The following is a 24279-nucleotide window of genomic DNA, read 5'->3' on the forward strand; positions in this document are numbered from 1 at the left end:
TGACGTCACGCTGTACGGAAGGGGGGCAAGATGGCGCCGCCCAGGGAGAAGAACACGGAAAGATGGCGGCTTCCGTGCTGGAGCAGGGGGAAGACGCCTTTCGGAAGATTTTCCGTTATTACAGAAGACGGAACCCGCCCTGCGACCTGTCCGGGGTGATAGAGTTCCGGCCGGGGGAGCCCAGGGTCAGCGCCCACCCGATGCCATCCTCTGCCCCATGGGTCACATGTGGTGGGGGGGTTTATATACATATATATATATATATATATATATGCACCCAGGGGTGGAAGTAATCCATAGCAACCCTTGTGGCTTCCTTATTTATGTTGCAATTGCCCAGATTATTATGGTGCAATGTATGGCGATCTTGTCGCTCAGGTTCTGGGGTCTCTGGGCATATTGCGATCGCAGCTACGAAAAAATTGCCAATGTTAGCAAAGATCACCCGGGCATAAAGACGCCCGCTGCTGCCCTCCTACCTGCGTAAGAAGACGCATACCTACGTAAATATCGGTAACGTTTGCCGCATATTTGTGGGCTCTTCTGACACGCGTAGCTGCGTACGTATGCTCTTGCAGTGGCTAATTTATGTACGCCCATGTACCAGCGTTTAACCGGACAGGCACGCCTGCGTTTCTCTGACACCCCACCGTCACCACCCCCAAAACGCTGACAACCTGTCGCTCACTCTGCGATGGATTCCTATGTGCGTCCGTAATCGCAGTGCGAACGCTGTGCATTTGCAGTGCGGCTTATACGTATGTGCAATGACAAACAATCGCTCCATTGCGTGCGTAATCGCCTTTGTGTCCGTCTCTGAATCAGGCCCTCTGTGTTACCAGCAGAGAAGTAGCTTAGTAACTAGCCTCTATGGGGAAAATTTTAAAAACCCAATATTTATTTTTTAAGTGTTTTCTATACAGTGCATGTTTATTACGCAGCACGTTACCCTGAATATGTCATTCTCATCCGTTATATACTGTATAGTTCCCCCTGAGGGGAGTGGGGGGGATATTGTGTCTATGTAGTGTACAGAGAATTTCTCGTTACTTAGTACATTCTAGGCCTGGTCAGATGTGGAATAATAGATCATATAGATAGTATACAGTGTGGTTAGTGTATATACATCACTGTAATGATTGGAGAGTGATCGGGTATAATAGTCACTCAGTTACTGGGTATTCGGTAGCACTTTGCGATCATCCCGGTCCTGATCTCTCTGCTGTCTAATTCCAGGATCACCTGGAAACTGTAATCCTGACTATACAGCAACTTCCTCGGGGCGACCTCCATCCCTTTTCCGGGAGTACTTGTACATGCCAGGGTATAAGATTCCCCCAGTCCCACATGTTTATCTATAGTACTACAGATGTGTACAGCGATTATCAGCTGACCCTGACCCGGAGCTGATGCTTTAATCTTTCTCGGCCAGGTGAAGGGCGCGGAGCTGAGGATCGGCGCACTCAGTGATCAGGATGCGAGCAGAGTGGGTTTGCAGCCATTGCATCGGTGGAAAGCCTATCAGCTGGAGGGTTCTCCAGGTACTGTGTCTGTGTTTTATCCTGCTAGAAAGGTGGCAGCACATGGGGACAGCAATAATTATGTGGTGCTCAGACCTCTAATACCAGTACAGGTAAATGCTCATAGAGCTTCTCATGTACTGGTTACAGGGGAGGAGATGGTGTTAGACAGGGAATGTTGGAATTACTGAGACCGATCTGGAGTTAGGCCCCCCCCCCCACTAATTGTCATTCCGAGGCTGAAACTCCCCTCTTCCTACAGTCACCTAATTATACCCCCTCCCCAAAACCTTTTCTCCCACTGCTAGAAGGAAAGCAGGTGCACACACATATGTAAAATATCACCTTCCTTCCACTTGCAGTCATTGCTTGTGACAGATGGGACTGCAGAGGGAAAAGGGGGGTGAGAAGAGGGTTTTCCCGTAGGCCTATGGAAAAACCTGCCGTTCCCCTGCTTATAATACAGGCAGCTTTTACGTTTCGTAAACCAACTTACTGAAAGATTCATTCTCTGTCCGTCAGTCAGCCGCAAGCTTTGGTTAACGTTCGCCGATTCCCTCTAGGTTTCCTGTTCGTTGAGAACCCCTTCCTACCTGGTTGGCAGCATCGTTGGGTGCGGCAATGTCTGAAGCTCTATCCCAGGAAACCCAACGTCTGTAACCTGGACCTGCACATGAGTCTGGACGATAACACTGACTTGTGGTCCAGCAGCCAGAGCCAGCTCAGGTAAGAGGACAAGAACTCGGCAGCTGGATGTGGGACTTCCAGAATCTCACGGTGAATTTTACATTTTATTTTATTTTTTTCTCAAACAGGACAAAATCCTCTCAAAGGCGCGGCGAGAAAAGTTTGCTTGAAAAACTTCGCTGGGTGACACTTGGCTTCCACTACAACTGGGACACAAAGGTAACGCGCATAGGGAGCGCCGTGCCTTGTTGCGGGGCAGCGTCACGCTTACTGTGTCTGTGAGGCAGTGCGGGATCTGCTGGCGTTATGTAGTTGTCAATAAGGCATCGTAGGCCCTCTCCGCGCTATCAGTGTTCCCTGGCATGATGCCAGGCACTGTCATATGTCAAGGGGTCACTCCCCCCCCTCCCCATAACAGCTGCGACACACCTCTGTTTTGGGAAACTGAGGCCATTGCCCTTTTGCACTGAAACTGCTGCAAACTGTCGGTGATTGACAGTCTGCTGCCGAGCTCTGTACGACATCGCAGACCCGGCGCATGCATAAATTACTGAGCATCGGTAATCTGCGTGTTTTCTTCTTCTGCTGAATCGAGGTCATACTACGCATTCACATTGGGTCCTGCTTACAGATGAACAGCAGACGCATTCTCTCACAGCAGCCCCCTCTGTTCTATTCCATACTGGCTGCAAATTACCACTACAGACTATAGATAAGGACGCCTACAGTATATATTTGTGCTCTGTGGTTGCTGCATGCCCAGAATACTCTTTAGCTGGTCTCCCCCTGCTTACACTGTTCAAAGTTTTGATGACCTCCATAGATCAGTGCAGAAAAGGACACAAATAGTAACTCTTCCCTCGCTCTCCTGATAATATTGTCTCTCTCCCTGCAGCGATACTACAGAGAGAATCACAGCCCCTTCCCCTTGGAGTTAGAAGAGCTTTCCCGCAGTGTGGCTGTCGCTTGTGGCTTCCCCACCTTCAAGGCAGAGGCTGCTATTCTTAACTACTACCGTATGGACTCGTCCTTAGGGATCCATGTGGATGAATCTGAGCTGGATCACCAGAGCCCCCTCCTTTCATTCAGGTGAATCTCCTTGAATAACAATCCCTTTACAGTTTCCATAATCACTGCTCTGTAGGGAGCAGGTTTTCTGGTAGCGACAGCTGTCACCACTAGAGGGAGCCCTTTGTCTGGTGCAGGATGAGGAAAACAGTCACTCGCTGCCCGAATTAGTCCATATACATTTTTCATTTTGCTCATTGGAACGGATGGATGTTCTCAATCCCTCCTAGACATGAAATCTGTAAAAGCATAATTAAGAAAACAGTTTTTGTTGATCTTCCCTTGTGGCAAAATCTATGCAGAGCTTTCAGTCATAGGGGGTAATTAAATTAAATTCCTGATAGCGACGCAATGTGCTGTTTCGGTACGGCACATCACGTCCTGCCAGCATTGCTCTCGGACCCCATAGAGGTATAAGGGAAAACTAGATTTTTCTGCACTACCGCAAGTGCCCAGTATGTGCACAGCCGAGCATTGCGCCTGATTCAGACTCACTCGCTAAGATGCATACTTTCGCACTATGTGTATGCAAATTGCGTAGGCAGGGCAATCGCACAGCAATGCATTAGCACGCCCAGTATTTCTTAGACAACGATCACATAGTGTATGCAGACACCCATTTAGCCTGTCTTAAGACGCCCACTTGTGCACGTCATGTCCAGGAAGTGTATGCAACCATCGGTACATCGGATGCTATCGCAGCGCTTGAGGTTGACTATACCCTGCCGCAAGCACTGCGAGCACTTCAGTGTAAAAACCAGCCAAGTGACGTGTACTGTGATGCTGTCATATAATTATGCACACCTCTTAAATGCCGCTGAGATGCTCAGGCACGCCTGCGTTTGCACCTCCACTCCCCCGTTTTTAATGGGCAGCCCCTGTTACCATCTACAAACGGCTTCCCCTGTCACTCACTCTGCTGGGCTGTCTATGCGCAGCGAGCAAATGCATTGTGTACTCTCGCTAAGGTATGCGCACACTGCATACCATCGGCAGCAGCGAGAGTATCCATCTTAGCAAGCGGGTCTGAATCAGGCCCATTGTGCCAAACTGAATTCCCCCCATATAGGATCATTCCCTAACATTGCTGAAAGGGGGAATCTACAGTAAAAGTACAACAGCATATAAGACTCCTCATGTCTTTCTCTGACCTGCACTAGACTGATCAATACTTCTAGTTCTACACTAACCTAAATTTCGTTACCATCCCTAAGCGGCCAAATCTAATTATTATTTTTTATTAAGTTGTATTTGCTACGCTTGTACGGCAGATAGGTGTGAAAGGAGGGGTTGTAGTTGGGATGCCGGTGGTCAGAATACCGGTGCCAGAATCCCGGCTCCATAATCTCGACCGCTGACAACCTGACTGTAAGTATTACGGTTAGAGATAGGTTGTGTTCATTCTAGCACCCTGCACCTGTCACAGCCCGTGCAGTTCCTCTTTCTTGCCTGGGGTGTCGCCCTCTGCTCTGGTGCTTCTAGCACGCGCGGCTGATGCAACAGACTTCTGATAGATCAGTGTGTGCTAGAAGTACCAGAGCAATGAGCGACACCCCAGGCAGGAAAGAGGAACTGCGTGGGCTGTGACAGGTGCAGGGGGCTAGAATGAATACTAGTTCGGGGTTAGGGTTATGTATAGGCTGTGAGAGGGGGAGTTGGGGTAAGGCTGTAGGAAAAGTGGGTTAGGGTAAGGATACCGTGATGCCACTGTCAGTATTCTGACCGCCGGCACCACGACAGCCGGGATCCCATACCCAACCGGAAAGGTCATTATTGTGTGGTACAGTGCACCAGATTTTCATCTTATGGATTACACAAGTATGTATGTGTGTGTATATATATATATCTATGTATATATAATCATTGTTTGTATTTGCTGCTGTTATTTCATCTCAGTAATGATTTCCTTGTTTCCCGTTGCTGCAGCTTTGGGCAGTCCAGTATATTCCTTCTCGGGGGTCTGAGCAGGGATTCGGCCCCCACTGCAATGATGATGAACAGCGGTGACATCATGATCATGTCTGGTCCCAGCCGCCTGCTGTACCACGCTGTGCCACGGATTCTCCGCCATCCCGGAGGCGCCGTTTTACCTCCTAGTTTATCAGTCCCTCCATCTAGCGGGGATTCAGGCGGCAATCCTCTGACTGAGCCGTGTTCCCCCGGAGACTGGGAGGTCTGCGAATCGTATCTGCAAACATCCCGGATTAATATGACCGTAAGGCAGGTCCTAGAGGAGGGGGGCAGCTTCCCAGAGAGGGAGGACGCTAATGGTAACGGTGACCCAATCATCAAGGGAGACTCTTATCACAGTGATGACAATGAGGGGCTGGAGGCTGAAGAGAGAGAGGTGCTGGCGAAACGCGTGAGGACGATGCAGGAGAGCTGAGTCTATGGAGAACGGGGGTGGGAGGATTTTATTTTTTTCCACAAATTAAAAATAAATAAATAAATATACCTGTTTATTTTTAATTAACCTCGTTTCTTTGTTTTGTAAGATATGCTTTCTTCCTGTCTGCGTCGCAGTCTTCTCGCTTTGGAGATCCCTAATATTGCTGAGGTCCCAACATTATGTAATGGTCGGGACCCTTTTAAATGCAGCAGCAAATAGTTAAGATCTCTTGGGCAGGGCCGGCTCTAGGGGTGTTTGACCAGTGCAGTCGAACAGGGGCGCCACACATAGAGGGCGCACCCCTCCCCAACATCCCGATTTCAGCAGGACAGTACTGGCCCGCTTTTCCACCCGTGGGCACGCCTCCAAATTATGTAGCGTAGCGCCGTGGCCTATGGTACTTAGGTCACACCCCCATTTTCGGTCGCATGCGGCTCCGCCACGCGCGATGTTGGCGTGCACTATACAGAGCCGGCACAGGGTGCTCCGACCCCTGGAGACGCCCCTGCTCTTGGGAGCAATCACCTGTAAGGTAATACAATGTGAGGAAAGGGGAGTTCAAAAACATCTGAAAGGGTGAAAAATTAATTGTCAATTGGGCTTCTTAGCCACGCCTTGATAGCTTCCGTGAGAGATGAATCAGCCACGCCTAAATAACAGAGATGGATCAGAGCCCCTACTTTCATTCAGGTGAATAATCCGTTATCCAGGTGAATTCAGCCGTTCAGGTAACAATCCCCCTTACTGTTATCATAATCACTGCTCTGTAGTCCGACTATTGAGCAAGTTTTCTGGCAGTGACAGCTGTTTGCCACCACTAGAGGGAGCCCTCTGTCTGGTGCAGGATGAGGAAACAGCCACTCGCTGCCCGAATCATTCAGTATATTTCAGATTTTAATTTTGCACATTGGAACGGATGCTTGTTAACGTCTCTGTGCGTGAATTCTGCAAAAAAAAAAGCAAAATTAAAAATAAATTGTTATGATTGTGTCGGCACTACCATAAGTGGCCGGAATGTGCGCAGGCTGCCCTCAAGTGGTCACCCTAGCAAATGGTGGAATATTTGCACACTGTTATTAAGCTGTAGATATCTCAAGATAGATATTTGGCACAATGTGCCTTTTATAAATGTGTTTGTATATTTCCTGCTACGATACGGCCAGAGATGAGAGACGGAGCTGGGACCTCACAAGCTCTGAAATGTGGACATCAAGAATCTTCCGCTGATATAGCTTGAATCCGGTAATAATGTTTATTTGATGCTGTATGCATTATACGACTCCAGCCGACGTTAGGCATCGCGCACGGTGATGGACTTGGGTGCGGCTGCTTGGTCAGGAAAATCCAGTCCCTAAAGCTCCTGATGAACAGCTCTTTTGCTGACGTTGCAGAGACAATTTTGTGTTCGGTAGGGAGTGCTGCAACAGGACAGATCACCCGCACCACCTGCGCGCCAGGCGTTCCCAATTATGTGAGCCTGCGTGGCCTATCATTTTGCAGCCGAGCTGTTGTTGCTCCTAGATGTCTCCACTGCACAGTAATAGCACTTACAGGTGCCCGGGGCGGCTCTAGCCAGGCAGATTTGTTGGGAAGGCGGCATCCTATGACTGTGCCACACTAACCATCACTGAGCTCTTCAGTGCAGCCCATCCCACTGCTAATGTGTCACCATGGAGACTGTATGAACGCTGTATGCTTCATTGTACGCACCTGCTGAGCATTGTGGACAGGGACAACATTTAGATTATGGCCATGTCTTCTGTAGGACCGTAAATTATATTTTCACTATAGATAATGTTTAAGAATACTTGGTGTAGGCAGGGTCTCTTACTTGCCTGGATCACCCTGATTTAGGGGTCAGATCACAGACCTCCAGGGACAGTTAGAGGCAATCTAAGTTACCACAGGGTACAGACCACAGCTCAATGAGCCCCCAGGTTCCAAGTGAGTTCTCCAGGATCTTTATCCTTCCACAAGAGATTCAGGGCCTGCTTCAGAGAAGGACGCTCTGAACGAGCGCCCGCTCTGAATCAGGGCGTTTTTTTTTTTTTTTGGTGCGTCGTCCAGGACGCTCGCATAGCTGTGGGATACCACCCACAGCTTATGCGAGCGTCCATGATGATGGTCAAGACCATCGCGACCACCGGGCTTACGACGAGACCCTGCGGTTAGATTTAGGGCATCCAGGGGGGGACTTAGGGTTAGGCACCCCCCGGGGGACTTAGGTTTAGGCAGCGGGGAAGGGGGTGGTTAGGGTTAGGCACTTAGAGGGGGGATTAGGGTTAGGCACTTGGGGGGGAAGTTAGGGTTAGGCACCCCTAAGGAGGGTTAGGTTAGTAGATACTCACCTATCCACGATCGGGATTTCCAGCGCTGTCGGGCTTCCGCTGCTCTGAACTCTGCCCATGTCGGGCTGCCGCTGACGGGAACCGAACCGCCGGCCATGTGGCCGGCGGTATTTCATACGCATTCCCGCTGCCACAAGCCCTGGAGTGGTTTTGGCTCTATCAGAGCCAAAATCACTCCCACTGACATCATTACTGGTGTCAGTGGGGCCGGATCCAGACGTTAGGCGTTCCCATGGGAACGCCTCTGTCTGGGCAGCCACGCCCCCGGCGTGCCCACCATAGGGGGCGTGCTGTCAATCACCATCGACAGTACGCCCCCTTTGGTGCGAGACCCCGAGCGATGGCTTCCCTCGTGCGCATACGCATTTGGGTACCATCGACCCGCTTGCGAGCGTCCTGCGCTCGAGAGCGGGTCTGAATGAGACCCTCAGTCAACACATTACCATCAGCAAAGCCAGTACACCCCATCACAAGTGCAACATACATCAGCCTGCGGTGCTAACGCTTAGGGGTATATTTATTAAAGAGCAGGTTTTTAGAAGTGGGGATGTTGCCCATAGCAACCAATCAGATTCTACTTATTTATCTAGCACCTTCTAGAAGATAATAGCTAGAATCTGATTGGTTGCTGTGGGCAACACCTCTACTTCTGAAAACACGCACTTAGTTAATATACCCCTTATACTCTGCTTTTGGGAGGGAATTCCATTAGGCAGGCTAATGGAGTAAGTTGTTTGACCATCTATGGCAGCCTTGTGCAACCTATGGCCCTCTAGTGAAGATATTTTCCATTTTTTATCTGCACCTGACACTGGGGAAAGGGTTGTGAATTACTCATCGGGGCAGGACTCGCCAGTGTCACCCACAGATGCTGTGCGCATGCACACGGTGAGGGAAGAGCTTGGGGGAAGCGCATCACCTCTGTAAGTGCTGGAACGCCCACAAGAGACAAATTGGGGATGTCACAAGGACACGCCCCTTCCCAATCAGTCTCCTTTTCGGTAGCTATGCCCGCACCTCAGTGCCCTTGTCAGTGGCGTAACATCATCCCAGTCACCTGGAGGCAAGATAGATGTTGGCGGCCCCCCATGCCGACTCTTCAACTTCGTAAAATAAATAAATTGCCCTTGACATCCCTATGAAAATGACTTGTATTATGTGACTCAGGGCCCGATTCAAACCCGCTCGCTAGGCTGCATTCACACCCAGCCGTAAGGAAAGCAGGTGTGCTAATGCCGCAATCTCATGTCCCCTTATGTCTTAGAGTGTGATTGCAGTCTGAAGTTAGACGCCCACCTGCCTGGACTTAGACGCTCACTTTCAGATGTCATATCTAGGAAGAGTATGAGAACATTGGTACCGCCCCCTATGTCTTAGCATGCGATTGCAGTCTGAAGTTAGACGCCCACCGGCCTGGACTTAGAAGTCACTTCCTGGAAGAGTATGAGAACATTGGTACCGCCCCTTATGTCTTAGCATGCGATTGCAGTCTGAAGTTAGACGCCCACCGGCCTGGACTTAGACGTCACTTCCTGGAAGAGTATGAGAACATTGGTACCGCCCCTTATGTCTTAGCATGCGATTGCAGTCTGAAGTTAGACGCCCACCGGCCTGGACTTAGACGTCACTTCCTGGAAGAGTATGAGAACATTGGTACTGCCCCTTATGTCTTAGCGTGCGATTGCAGTCTGAAGTTAGACGCCCACCGGCCTGGACTTAGACGTCACTTCCTGGAAGAGTATGAGAACATTGGTACCGCCCCTTATGTCTTAGCGTGCGATTGCAGTCTGAAGTTAGATGCCCACCTGCCTGGACTTAGACGTGTGGTACCCCCAAGTTTGTTCCCAAATAGGGGTCACCCAATATTTTTTTTTATGTATGTACACATAGATATACTGCCGCCCCATTCCTTATTATAGGCAGGTATAGTGAACTTTGACTGACCCTGCTCTCCGTGAACCCCACTGAGCATGTGCAGACAGGGAGGTAGAAAGTGCCCATTGGTCAGCAACCCATTTTTGGAGGGAAAAACCTGCCCCATTGATTGGTAGCCTGGGTGTCCAGGCAGAGATCCCTGTAGGCGGCCTGTTGCTGGTCCCCTCTGTCTACTCATAGATGCCGGACCGACAGGGAGGAGAGTGAGGGAGAGCTTATAGAATACCTTTCTCAGGGCTGGCAGTGCTGAGTCTGGGGAAGAATGTCTGTAGAAAGAGTCTGGGGAAGAATTTCTGAAAAATGATTGCCTGTGAGGAGTTGCTGTGGAGTGTCCCTGGATCTGTACAAATAAGGGAGCAGTAACCCCTCTCATTTACCCTGGATTACAAATACTGCACCTGGTGCTGTCTGTAATGAGTTGCTGTGGACTGCCCTTGGAACTGTAAAAATAAGGATGCTATAACTTTTATGTTTGCCCTGGATTACAATTACCAGACTTCACATTAGCATGGAAAGCTACCTATCCAATCTGCTAGGGGAGGTGCTCTGATGCTGGATGTGAGTCCCTGGAGGAAGCTTGCCTGGGGATTTGCATAGAGCACCCTGCTTTGGAAGAAGCCCCCTCTGAATAAAGGACTGCCTTCCTAAGTGCCTGTTATCAGGAGCCACATTTGTAAATCTGCGCATGCTGGGAGAGAAGAGGAGCTGCCTGTGAAGGAGGTCTCATCGCTCAGACTTGCCGACATTTAGCTCCCTCCTTCATGGAGGGAGCTGTCGGGCTTACAGAGAAGGGGGGCGTGGTGCGTCAAAGGGGGCGGGACCCGGCAGCGACTCGTCATTGGGGGCGGAGCATGGGGGCATGACAGCGCGATCACATCATCATGGCTCCGCCCCCTCTTCACAATGCCGATATTAATGGCATTGTGGAGCAGGGGGCGGAGCCACGATGACGCGATTCAGTGCAAATCGCATCACCGCCCCCCCCGCTGCCGGGCGTCTGCAGCTGGGAGCTCTGGTGCGGTGCTATGCATCCCAGAGTTGCTCTGGACATCGGAGGAGGCTGAACAGCCACTGCCAGGGGTGAGATCATACCAGAACCTCCCTATACTCTGTCCCTCCACAGCTCCTATCTTCCCTCCATTAAGGCCCTGCCCCTCTGTACACCTATCCTATCTGGGTCCCCTGGGTCTATTGCATTATCCTTTACCTTGTGGCTAACCATGATTAGACTGGGAGACTAGGTTTTGTGTAAAAGCTGGGACCGGGGGTTAGACTCCCACACAACTGCGTGTAGAAAGGGGTCATAGTGTTTTAAATTAGGTAAAGTGTGTGTGTAGTGATGAAATAGGGGGGAAGTAAAAGATAGATCACCCCCTCTTTTCCCCAAGAGTTGCATTGGTGGTCATTTACTTTCCTGTGAACCTCTGGCTCATGTCCAGGAGGGGACGTGACTTATGGGTGTCGGCTCATGTCCGATGCCACTGTGGGTGATGTACAAAGTATTTTATGTCTAGCTTTAAAGTAAATGTAATGCCATGTGATATGTATTTGGCTCTGTTTACTGTTTGACTTGTGTGTTAGCTAAAGGGTTGATAGTGGCCCTCCGTGGTCCTTTATCTGTTATAGCACTCTGTAAAGCTGTTCACTGCTCGCTGTGTTATTATTGTTAATGCTGATTAATATTTTGCTTGCAAGAAATGTTTGAGTATTTACCCGTATTGGTGTTGATGTAAATTGTTTCTTATACACTATTTGGCCCGGTAACCATTTCAAAGTCCATTCAAGCTGATGTAATGTATATTGCTTGTTTGTTTATTTAGCCCTGTGTAACCCCGGCTGGCAATTCTGGTGATAGTAAATTGTGGCATAGGCAATTAGGAAGACTGCTGTCCCTATTTTCTCAAGGCTCAAGGACTGTGTTACATTATTACAAGTGGCCGGTGAACTACTGCTACCAGCATAGCCTCAGTTGTCCTTATTTTCTCAAGGCCCAAAGACTGTGTAAGTTACTGCAAGTTGCCGGTAAACTACTGCTATCTGCATAAACTGTTAGCCGTTTCCATCTGATGAACTGTAGTTTTAGACTATTTGTTGGTACAGCTGGTGCACTACAAGAACCTATCCAACCGGCAGGTGCATAACCCTGCTTGCAGCTAATTATTTTGCATGGACTATTTGTTGTTACAGCTGGTGCACTACAAGAACCTATCCAACCTGCATGGGTATAATCCTGCTTGGAGCTAATTATTTTGCATAGACTATTTGTTGGTACAGCCGTTGCACTACAAGAACCTATCCAACCTGCATGGGTATAATCCTGCTTGGAGCTAATTATTTTGCATAGACTATTTGTTGTTACAGCTGGTGCACTACAAGAACCTATCCAACCTGCATGGGTATAATCCTGCTTGGAGCTAATTATTTTGCATAGGCAATTTGTTGGTACGCCGGTGCACTACAAGAACCTATCCAACCTGCAGGTGCATAACCCTGCTTGGAGCTAATTATTTTGCATGGACTATTTGTTGTTACAGCCGGTGCACTACAAGAACCTATCCAACCTACATGTGCATAATCCTGCTTGGAGCTAATTATTTTGCTTAGACTATTTGTTGGTACAGCCGGTGCACTACAAGAACCTATCCAACCTGCATGTGTTTTCCCATGCTTTTCTCAGCAAAAAGGGAGCGTTAACTCAGACTGTATTTCACAGCTATAGACTGCCGGAGCACCATTGATTCAAGCTAGACCAGCAGGTTTCATATTTAGGTCTCTCATTTGTTTTTTGGTAAAGTTCTGCAGGAATTGTGGTTCTTGTTGGTTTCACATGCTTGCCAGCTGGGGTCACTGGTAGAGGACGGGGAGGTAATAAATAAATACCTTGTCATTGAATAGTGTAATTAATTTAATTCCATCTGTATATGGTAAATATCTCCTGTCATTTGTTGTTAATTATTAACAAATAATAAAATTGCGTTGCACCTTCCCTCCTGACTGGTCATTGTGTCTGCAAAAGGGGAATACAGGCTTGTCTCTCTGTCACGGTGTGTCCTATCTGCACATGGGGAAATCGGCCACCGAAGCATTCCAACACACATACCTGAACCCGGTGCTAGTGGTGCAGCACTGTACAAACCAGTCAGTACATCACAGACACTCACTTTCAGACATCATATCCAGGAAGTGTATGAGAACATTGGTACCATCGGGCGACATCGAACCTGCATGCAATGCTTGAGGTAGACCTTAGGCTACCGCAAGCACTGCGAGTGCTGCTGGCTGTATTTCTCACGTCTGACGTGTATGCTGATGCTGCGTCTTAATTATGCCCGCCCTTATAATGGTGGTAAAATGCACTGACACGCCTGCATTCGCACATCCACACCCCGGTTTCCTTTGTCCTTCCCCTGTCACCACCCACAAACGGCCCATCCTGTCACTCAAACTAGCGGGCTGGCTGTATGCTGAGAGCGATCATCTCCCGATCGCTGTGACTGGTTCGTGCATCCACACTGCATCTTTTACACATGCGCAGTTTCAAAAATCATCCGGCTACGAGCGAACGCAGCCTAGTGAGCGGGTCTGACTCGGGCCCTCAGTACTCCCCACACAGTTACAGCCCATATCCCGCTAAACTGTTACTGCTCGCTGTCACCCATTGATGCACATCCAGGTGATTTTGGACGGCTAATTTGATACATGCGCAGAGCGATATCTCAGGAAATGACGCATGTGCAGCAGAGTAAAACTCGCTCATTCCTTCTGCAATCTATGTGACTGCCAGACAATAGGGAGAGCATTTTAGTGACACTAGACTATACAGAGAGCATTTTAGTGACACTAGACTATACAGAGAGCATTTTAGTGACCTCTAGACAATCCTATCAATACTGATAGCAATTTAGTGGCTGCCAATCAGCACTGAATGCATTTTTGTGACCGCTAGACAATATGGAGAGCATTTTAGTGACCATCATAAAAAGCAGAGAATACCACAGCAACCACCATATAATGCAAAGGACGTTGTAGTGACCGCCATATCATGCAGAGCATCAGTGACCGCCATATCATGCAGAGCATCAGTGATCGCCATATCATGCAGAGCAACAGTGACCGCCATATCATGCAGAGCATCAGTGACCGCCATATCATGCAGAGCAACAGTGACCGCCATATCATGCAGAGCATCAGTGACTGCCATATCATGCAGAGCAACAGTGACCGCCATATCATGCAGAAAGCATTGCAATTCCTACCATATAACCTAGAGACCATCATTGCCCACCATATGCAGAGAGCGTTGCAGTGCCCAGCATATAATTTAGAAAGTGCAGTGCCTGACATATAATGCAGAGTGTTGCAGTGCCCGCCATATAATGCAGAGTGTTGCAGTGCCTGCTGGATAATGCAGAGTGTTGCAGGGCCTTCCATGTAATAAAGGGATTGTCACAACAATCCCCATATAATGCAGTGTGTCGCAGTGCCCCCATATAATGCAGGGAGTGTAACAGTGCCTGGCATGTAATGCAGAGAGTATCACAGTGATCCTTTATAATGCAGAGAACATCACAGCAACCACCATACAATTTAGAGGACGTACTGTAGCAATGCCCGGCACATAATGCAGAGAACATCACAGCTACCACCATAAAATTTAGAGGACGTACTATAGCAGTGCCCGGCATGTAATGCAGAGAGCATCAGTGACCACCATATGCAGAGAGCTTTGTGCCCACCATATATTTTAGAAAGTGTTGTAGTGCCCTCCATATAATAGTGTCGCACTGCCCTCCATGTAATGCAGAGTATGTCACAGTGACCCCCAGATAATGCAGAGTGTTGCAGTGCCCTCCATGTAATGCAGAGTATGTTGCAGTGACCTCCAGATAATGCAGAGTATGTTGCAGTGACCCCCATATAATGCAGAGTGTTGCAGTACCCTCCATGTAATGCAGAGCATGTTGCAGTGACCCCCATATAATGCAGAGTGTTGCAGTGCCCTCCATGTAATGCAGACTATGTCCCAGTGACCCCCATATAATGCAGAGTGTTGCACTGCCCTCCATGTAATGCAGAGTATGTTGCAGTGACCCCCATATAATGCAGTGCGTTGCAGTGCCCTCCATGTAATGCAGAGTATGTCACAGTGACCCCCATATAATGCAGAGTGTTGCAGTACCCTCCATGTAATGCAGAGTATGTCCCAGTGACCCCCATATAATGCAGAGTGTTGCAGTGCCCTCCATGTAATGCAGAGCATGTTGCAGTGACCCCCATATAATGCAGAGTGTTGCAGTGCCCTCCATGTAATGCAGAGTATGTTGCAGTGCATGCCAGATAATGCAGAGTGTTGCAGTGCCCTCCATGTAATGCAGAGTATGTTGCAGTGACCCCCATATAATGCAGAGTGTTGCAGTGCCCTCCATGTAATGCAGAGTATGTTGCAGTGCATGCCAGATAATGCAGAGTGTTGCAGTGCCCTCCATGTAATGCAGAGTATGTTGCAGTGACCCCCATATAATGCAGAGTGTTGCAGTGCCCTCCATGTAATGCAGAGTATGTCGCAGTGACCCCCATATAATGCAGAGTGTTGCAGTGCCCTCCATGTAATGCAGAGTATGTTGCAGTGCATGCCATATAATGCAGAGTGTTGCAGTGCCCTCCATGTAATGCAGAGTATGTTGCAGTGCATGCCATATAATGCACAGTGTTGCAGTGCCCATTATGTAATGTAGAGAGTGTCGCAGTGACAGCCATATAACACAGAGTCCATCAGCAGTGACCCACATTTAACACAGCTAATATGAATACACCACAAACACACAATATTAATACACCACCCCACCACCACAGACAGTATTAAAACACATGACCCCCTAAAAAATAAATATATAATGAAACACACACACACACACACACACATTTTCTATACCACACACACACACACATTTAGATATATATTACATACCACAATGTAGTTGCTATCAGGGGTGGAAATAGCCATATTGAATCTGCCCCCTGCATGCGAGTGGTGGGGGGGTTGCGCTTGTCAGGGAGCCTGCCAGTGCCTGTGGCTACAAGGAGCACTGAGCACCCTGCACCTGCTTGTACCCTCCCCCGTGAATAAGTGGTGACTGCACTGCTGCACAATTTACACAGCCACACACACAGATGGAGACCTGCCGCCAGCAAGCAACTGCACTGTGCCCAGCAGGAAAGTCTGACCCTGGTGCTGCGGGCAATTAGTAATAGGAGACAATGGAGGTGAGGTGCCCCCTGCAGGGCTGGCGCCCGGCGACTACCGCCTCCATAGTCTCTGCCAGTTCTGCCCCTGTGCCCTGTCTTGCCCATGGTCTGGCGTGAACACTAGGGAAGGCGGCAGCCAAAGAGAAGCCAGCCTCCAATATAATGCTGCTGCAGCTGGGTAAGGTGGGCGGCGGAGGGAGAACGTTCTGCTTCCATTACACCTGACCCCTGGATAGCAGCAGAGGGCCGGGGAGAGCACCTCTCCAGCCCAGCGCTCCCCTGCAATGCTTACCCCACTACCCGCATAGCGCCACACCTGACTGCAGGCCCCAAACACCCAGGATTTCCCAGACACCAGGGAGAGTAGGGAAATGTAGCTCCAAATGGTGCTTTGTTCTCCTGCACATCAGAAAAACTAAATTAATAAGCGGATCATTTGCTAAATGTTCATCTAATGAGCACGGCCCTAATGACTGACACAGTGACTCTCTCTGTATTACAGCACAGAACGGGATACAGATGACACATCCTCATCATCAGAAGATTATCAGGGAGTCAGTGACCCACTCAGGGTGCTGAGCGTGGGAGTATCAGCCTACAGTGATGATGTGATACACAGGGCCTGGGAAGATAATGAGGAAGAGAAAGATGATGATGAAGAGGAGGAGGAGAAGGAGGATGACTCATGGTTAGAAAAATATTCAGTTCCGCTAGGGCGCTTGTCTCCCCGCACGGTTTGGAAGCACAAGAAAATGAGTTTAAGGAGCAAAATAAAATACATAGCGGAAAAATACTGAGATTAAGTGCCCGCGCATGCGCCAACCGGTCGCCGCTGCTACCCCCCTCCAGCGCTAAGCCCCGCCCCCGGTGCTAAGCCCCCCCATGATCGCAGACCCCCACAACCCCCCCCGCGACCCCCCTCTCCATTACTTACACCTACCTGCATGCTCCGGGCCTCCGGTGATGTTCTCCATTCCTCCGGTCAGGTGATCTCCCATACTGCACTGGGGCCGATCACCTAATGACAGGGCAGCAGTGCACTGTGGGAGACCAGCTGACCGGAGGGGAGTCATCACCGGAGGCCCAATCACCGGTCCCTGGAGTCAGGTAAGTAATATTTTTTTTTTTACTTTTTTTTTTACAGTAATCAGCTTGCGGTCTGTTTAGACCACACAGCTGATTACCGGGACCAACTCCCGGCTCTGCTCTCCCCGTTAGAGCAGGGCAGGAGGCCAGTAACCGGGGGAGACCCTGGATAACGCCAACCCCAGGTGGCATAATTATCACAGGGCTTTCCCCGATATTTTTTTCACATTTATTTTTAGTAACTATGGCCAGATCACATTTCCCATTACAGTTATGGGAAATGCGATCTGCTTTACTAAAAATAAGTGATAATTAGGGGTTGGAGTAAAATTTTACGAATTCTACTCCAATTGCCCTGTAATAACTATAGGTGATACTAAAATAATGTGAAAAGGGTGTGAAAACACCCTTTTTCATAATATTTTAGCAAAAATAATGTTGATAAATAGAGCTCATAATCACACTTGTCTGCCTGCTCTGATAGTAACATAAAATGGATTTTTATTATGTACAATATATCTGCATGTCCTACAAGAGCTGGAGATACGGAATACTTTCACTAGTTTATTTATTAAACCTTTTTCTTTGTGCAAGAAAAAAAAGACTGGTCTCCATGGGGTTCCCTGAGCTAATGGACATACTTCTGCCACTATAAAGCCGCTTCTTGGCTGTTCCCAACAGTATAGGCCAGGGGTAAGCAACATGCTGCACTACTGTGGTACTATACATCCCAGCCAACTGCAACAAAATGCTGATATATTAAAAATGTTGACAGTAACATTGTAAACATGTGGAATTAGGGTTTGGCATATTAGAGATAGCTTTATCCTAAAAAAACTACTATCAACATCATGACTATCATCATTGACAATGTGGAAATTCTGGCAGTGTCACATTATGTCAGTGCCGACATTTGAAACATGTTGATATTGTGAACATGCCGACATATACCCAAGCTGTCCCTAGTAACAGGCTTGTTGCTGTGCAGGATATTATATATATTAGAGGAGTATCACACCCATCTCTGGGGTAGTGTTTCCCTGCTAAGTGCAGTTATGTTATGTACAAATGGAGGGGACATGGTCAATGTATGTATAAAAGTCATTTATTACATGCATTTCAGTATGTACCAATAAACTAGGCTACTATCCATTTTTCAAAATGTTCACGGGTACAAAAGGGATTATTAGAACATGATGTGATAACAGCAGCATTCCACATAGCATACAGAATGTAAGTAGGGCTGGCCATACAGATGAGGGGTATGAATATAGTACTAAAAGCAGAGACATATCTATAATGGGTGCAGGGTGTGCGGTGCACAGGGGCAACTGGGTCCTAAACCACACACCCTGCACCCTACCCTTCAATACTCACCTCTCCGTAGTCCCGTGTTGGCGGTAGCAGTTATGTACAAATCACCGTCCCATTTTCCCACCGTTTTATGCATAAGCAGAAGGAAAATCACTGGGATAAGTGGCTGCCACACCATTTCCCTAATGATCTGCGCATGTGCAGTAGACTTTGGCACAGCGCTAGAGTATAGTAGTACCCAGAGTCTACTGCTGCACTTAGTATTCTGCCTGCCGCTGGGTAGAGAGGAGGGGCCCTTGGAGAGAAACTGCACATGGGCCCCCCTACTATCTTATTATGCCCCTGACTAAAATGTTCTGGTAAGGAAGTAAAATGATAGAAAAATGCTGAGTGAGGGGAGAGGTGTGGAAGTGCCTCCCAATAGACCTGATCAGGGCTGCCAAGAGATCATCCAGACTTTGTGCTCGGGGGTAACTGGCCATGCCCATCAGGGGCCTCTGCTGGTGGTGGAATGCACTAAGGGCCGTGGCTGCTCCATCATATGAGTGCACCGGGCAATGGACCCCCACCAAATCATTTCCCAAGAGTGAAGGGCCAGTAACTATCTATGGCATCGGCTCTTATCTCCAGTCCTCAAGTTCCCCAAACAGGTCACAGTTTCAGGATTTTTGACAATTGCTATCCCAGAAAAATAGATGAACTCATTGGTGCATGATTGAAGAAATCCAGAAAACATGAGCTGTGATTAGTTCAGGATTGGAGTTGAGAACCCCTGGAATGAGGGATTATATCAGCAGATTTAGCACTATATCTGTCATGTATTATAGACTGATATGTGTCTACATTATTGTGTAGCAGTTATACAATTGTTCTTTATGTAACAAGATAGTGAATAGCTTATCTGAGTGTTATGATCACTAATGCAGCAATGTGTATAAGCCATGTCCTTGTCCTGCATTGTATTGTACTGTAAGTCACTGATTTCTTCTTCTCTTGTGGCTCCACACAGACAGTATAACCTGGCTCCTACAGTGCACCGTGAGGAAGGGTAAGAATGGATTTGGGATGTCTATCACCAGGAATAAGGATCATTTACTGGAGATTCAGTCAATTACTAAGAATGGACCTAGTGACCAAAGTGGACTACAAAAAGGTAATATAAATATTCATATGTGTAAGATAACGGTATTATCTAAACTCAGATATATGTACTGCCAGAAAAGTAATTGTATTAGTACAATATAAAGGAGTAACTAATGCACTTACATGACAATGCAAATATATCCCATACTGTAAGCTCTCACGAGCAGGGCCCTCTTCCCTCATGGGCTATTTCTTCCCTCACTGTGGGGATTATTCATCATACCTAAATATTCTCTGGAGGTAATTAGGATTAGTACTGGCATGGAGTTCTATAATTACCAGAGGATTCATTATTCCTCCTCTCCATCAGTATCTATTTAGAAAAGATGTAATTTTTGTGATGACAGCTTTTCGGGAAATAGATAGTTTTCCCTCACTACACTACCTTACCGCAGCTGTAATCTGTGCTGCGCATACGCCGTTACATTCGTAATACCAGCGCATGCACTACCTACAGCTGCGGTCATTTTGTGTCCCCCTCACCCCTCCTTGTATAAGGGGCACTACTACTGTGGGCATTGTGTATAAGGGGCACTATTACTGTGGTCATTGTGTATAAGGGGTAATAATGTGGGAATTGTGTAAAAGGGGCACTACTGTGTTTTATAACATGAATAAGGGATTACTGTGTGGCATAAATTGCACTGGTAGTTTACATTTGTTCGTACATACTGTTACACATAAGCACGTTTTATGCCCAGATGCCTTGTTATATATATTATGTATAGTTATTTATATGTAAACACTTGAAGTACACAATAAAGTGAATGTTGCAGCTTATTCTGGTTAGACTTTGTTGTCATTGGTTCTGTAACCAATTATTTGGAAACCCCCCCTTTGCCACTGATCTCCTCCCCACTGCCTACAGCACCTAACCCTTGGGGGCTGCCACCCTTCTCCTTACAGTATTTGGCTATAATGACAGCCGGTGCAGCAATGTGTATAAGTACTGTCCATGTCCTGCAATGTTCTGTACTGTAAGTCCCTGTTTTCTTGTTTTGTACATACTGTTCCTGTGTATGTACTCTGTAAGGTGCTGCGGACCCCTCATGACGCCATATAAATAAAGGATAATAATAATATAGAACCTGATTCTGAGTCGGGCACAAGTGATGATCCTAATGATGGTGGCTGCAGCTGCAGATGGACAATGAGTGGGTAGGCCAGCCTTCCGCATGCAGACTAGCAGCTACTCGCCATACAGGGGCGGATACTCGCATAGACAGCTGGATACCTGCATTAGCATAAGGGAGTAAGGAGGCTGCCACGGCCGTGTGGGAAAGGGCCGCAGGTGCGTCTGTCTGAGAATCAGCCCCATAGTACATAATCAGGTTCTCCAGCAGATGGCAGTAGTAACCTATAACCAAGGAAGTCATAGTAATCCCAGCTGCTGCACATGTTATCAGCCAATGTTACCGTCCTCAGGAGAACACACACAGCCTATGTATAGGGGGCGTAGTGACACTTATACAGCACTTGTACTTACACTTCAGATGGGAAATATGTCAAAACTGACAGTTAAAAACATCATTATAACTATCTATAAGAGGGTATTTTTATCATAATTATTATTACACCATAAGGTATGATTAACAAGTTATTTGTCCCAGGTTTGTGAGTAAAAGATATTTATACATGACTGTATAATGGGGCAGATCATAGTGCCGCAGTGTAATGGCTACATTTATATTACTGATATAAGAGACACATAAAGACGGGAAATAAAAGGACAATAAAATTAGATAAGGGCCATAAAAAAAACATCAGTATAATTCAGAACTATGAGGAATAATTCTGTGGCCAATCAGCCAAACTAACTATAATTACATCATGTGAATAAAGATCCCTGGTGTGTATAAGAAATACATGTGTGTACATGCTAATGTACAAATTCTGCATGAACCAGTTAGCCGGCGACGTCGCATGTGATGTGATCGCAGCCAACAGTGCTTCCTTCAGCTGTCAACGTCCCACCACATGCGACCGCGCCGCCATGCTGCTTCCCCCGGCTTTTCCATAGCAGATCCGTTCTCCTCACAACAGATCTCCTCTGACTCCTTGGAACCCCTGGTAGTGATGAGCGGTCTCCGACCACCGATATCACTTCCGGAATCATGCCCCAGAATGCCGTGCGAACAGCACCCCTGGGCGCATGTGCCGGGGATCACAGTGTGAGGAGAGGAACTTACTTCCCCTCCAAGTACTATTTGGCAAGTGCAAGGATCAGCTTCAGCGTGGGGGACTGATAATCGTTCCCCCCTGACACACACTCTGCTGCTCTCTGCATATGGGGGAGGGGGGTAAATGCCCATGGGGGTTGGGGGGCTATCTAGCATCAGTGGGGGAGGGATAATATATATAGAAATATGATGCTGGATGGGGGGTAAAAATTATTAAAAAAACATACTTGTCACAGGGTAGGAGGGGGGCAAAGAAAAATTGTGTTTTTACAGGGGGGGTTGGTTTAGAAAACATATATTTTACTACTAATGGGGTGTGGGGGGTATTATTATTAGGATTTATGGTCCATGGGGGGTCTGTTGCCTATAGGGGGTGGGCAGTTATTTTATAATGGGGGCCTATAGACACAGGGGGATGGTGGGGGGTTGTAAAACACAGCCTAGATATATAACATATATATTTAAATATATTATTACAAATAAGTTTTAAACTTAAATAAAAAAAACAGACAGAGCTGAAAGCTAATACCTTGGGCACAATGACAAATGCATATTTGTATGTAGCTGACCCCTTCACGTTATTTTATATTCAATTATGTTATCATTTATAGGTGACGAGTTGATTGAATTTAAGAAAGAGAATGTCCTGGGCTGGACCCTGCTGGAGTTTTGGGATCTGGTAAAGACCATCCGTAAGGGAGAAAAGATTAAGATTTTGGTGTATCGGGGTCGGTCATCTGCTTTACCGACAGAGGAGGCCAAGGAAACGTAAGTGTCATATAAGCACTATTTATATTTACCTGACAGATAATGGTTTTAACGACAAAAAGTTATAATGTTTATACTATAATTGCTCATATTACAGTATTATTATTATGGTGTATGTACATTTAGGACTCCTCCGTATGCATAGGATAACTTGGCCACATCAGGCTGATCATAACCAGCATAAATCAGCGCTAATGCAGGTGATCGCCTGATAGATTTGGCTGCCCAAACATTCGGACACTTGGTGATAACGGACATCTCTGAAAAGAGATTAATTCATATATACATTTAAAAAAGAAAAGTGTGTCGCAGCCTGTGCGCGGGGCGCCGTTGTCAGGCGATACCCTCCTAAATCCAGAGGGAACAGTTTTCCGTCTGTCTAGAAGCGATCCTATTGGATAAAAGGAAGAAGCCCTGATAGGAGGGTGAGGACGTAATGTAGCTGTCTCTGACCACTGACATCACTGCAGATGTTACACCCCAGAATATGATTTTTTGGTTAGACCCCCGGAAGAGTCAGACTTCCCAACTCTCCCTCATTGTCAGGTAGACTCCCTGACATAGCAGCAATCTCCCTGACTCCCTGACATAGCAGCAATCTCCCTGACATAGCAGCAATCTCCCTGACTCCCTGACATAGCAGCAATCTCTCTGACTCCCTGACATAGCAGCAATCTCCCTGACATAGCAGTAATCTCCCTGACATAGCAGCAATCTCCCTGACATAGCAGCAATCTCCCTGTCTCCCTGACATAGCAGCAATCTCCCTGACTCCCTGACATAGCAGCAATCTCCCTGATTGCACCTTACCCCCATTATGTAGATATTGTATTAACAGAGATATATACATTCATATGGGGTCATTAGTAACATTCCCCTGCATTGGGTATAAGGCACAATGATCCCTATGGCTACATGCATTTTCTGAACAGTGTCAGTGTGTTTTCATCAACAAATAGATCTTAGTAACTGCTTTGAGGCTCACCCGCTGCCTCTCCCCACTGTCACCCACAGATGCTGTGCGCATGCACACGGTGAGGGAAGAGCTTGGGGGAAGCCCAGCACCTCTGTAAGTGCTGGACACGCCCACAAGAGACAAATTGGGGATGTGTCACAAGGACACACCCCTTCCCAATCAGTCTCCTTTTCGGAAGCCATGGCTGCACCTCAGCACCCTGCCTTGCCCACAGTCTGGCGTGAACACTAGGGATGACGGCAACCAAAGAGAAGCCAGCCTCCATTATAATGCTGCTGCAGCTGGGTAAGGTGGGTGGCGGAGGGAGAACGTTCTGCTTCCATTACACCTGACCCCTGGATAGCAGCAGAGGGCCGGGGAGAGCACCTCTCCAGCCCAGCGCTCCCCTGCAATGCTTACCCCACTACCCGCATAGTGCCACACCTGACTGCAGGCCCCAAACACCCAGGATTTCCCAGACACCAGGGAGAGTAGGGAAATGTAGCTCCAAATGGTGCTTTGTTCTCCTGCACATCAGAAAAACTAAATTAATAAGCAGATCATTCGCTAAATGTCCATCTAATGAGCACGGCACTAATGACTGACACAGTGACTGTATTACAGCACAGAACGGGATACA

At 47.7% G+C, this 24279-nt stretch overlaps 1 protein-coding gene across 1 annotated transcript; it reads left to right on the forward strand.

Annotated features, from left to right (window-relative positions):
• Positions 1-11: 11 nt before the first annotated feature.
• On the forward strand, positions 12-5744 carry ALKBH1 (alkB homolog 1, histone H2A dioxygenase). The gene is made up of 6 exons (XM_088460898.1): positions 12-185; positions 1433-1541; positions 2084-2246; positions 2336-2426; positions 3103-3296; positions 5202-5744. Exons 1-6 carry the CDS (start codon positions 63-65, stop codon positions 5659-5661), a joined length of 1140 nt encoding a protein of 379 aa, XP_088317024.1. The 5' UTR covers positions 12-62; the 3' UTR covers positions 5662-5744.
• Positions 5745-24279: the final 18535 nt, after the last annotated feature.

The sequence above is a fragment of the Taudactylus pleione genome, unplaced genomic scaffold (assembly GCF_031769625.1).
Source record: "Taudactylus pleione unplaced genomic scaffold, aTauple2 ptg000987l, whole genome shotgun sequence".
Taxonomy (NCBI): domain Eukaryota; kingdom Metazoa; phylum Chordata; class Amphibia; order Anura; family Myobatrachidae; genus Taudactylus; species Taudactylus pleione.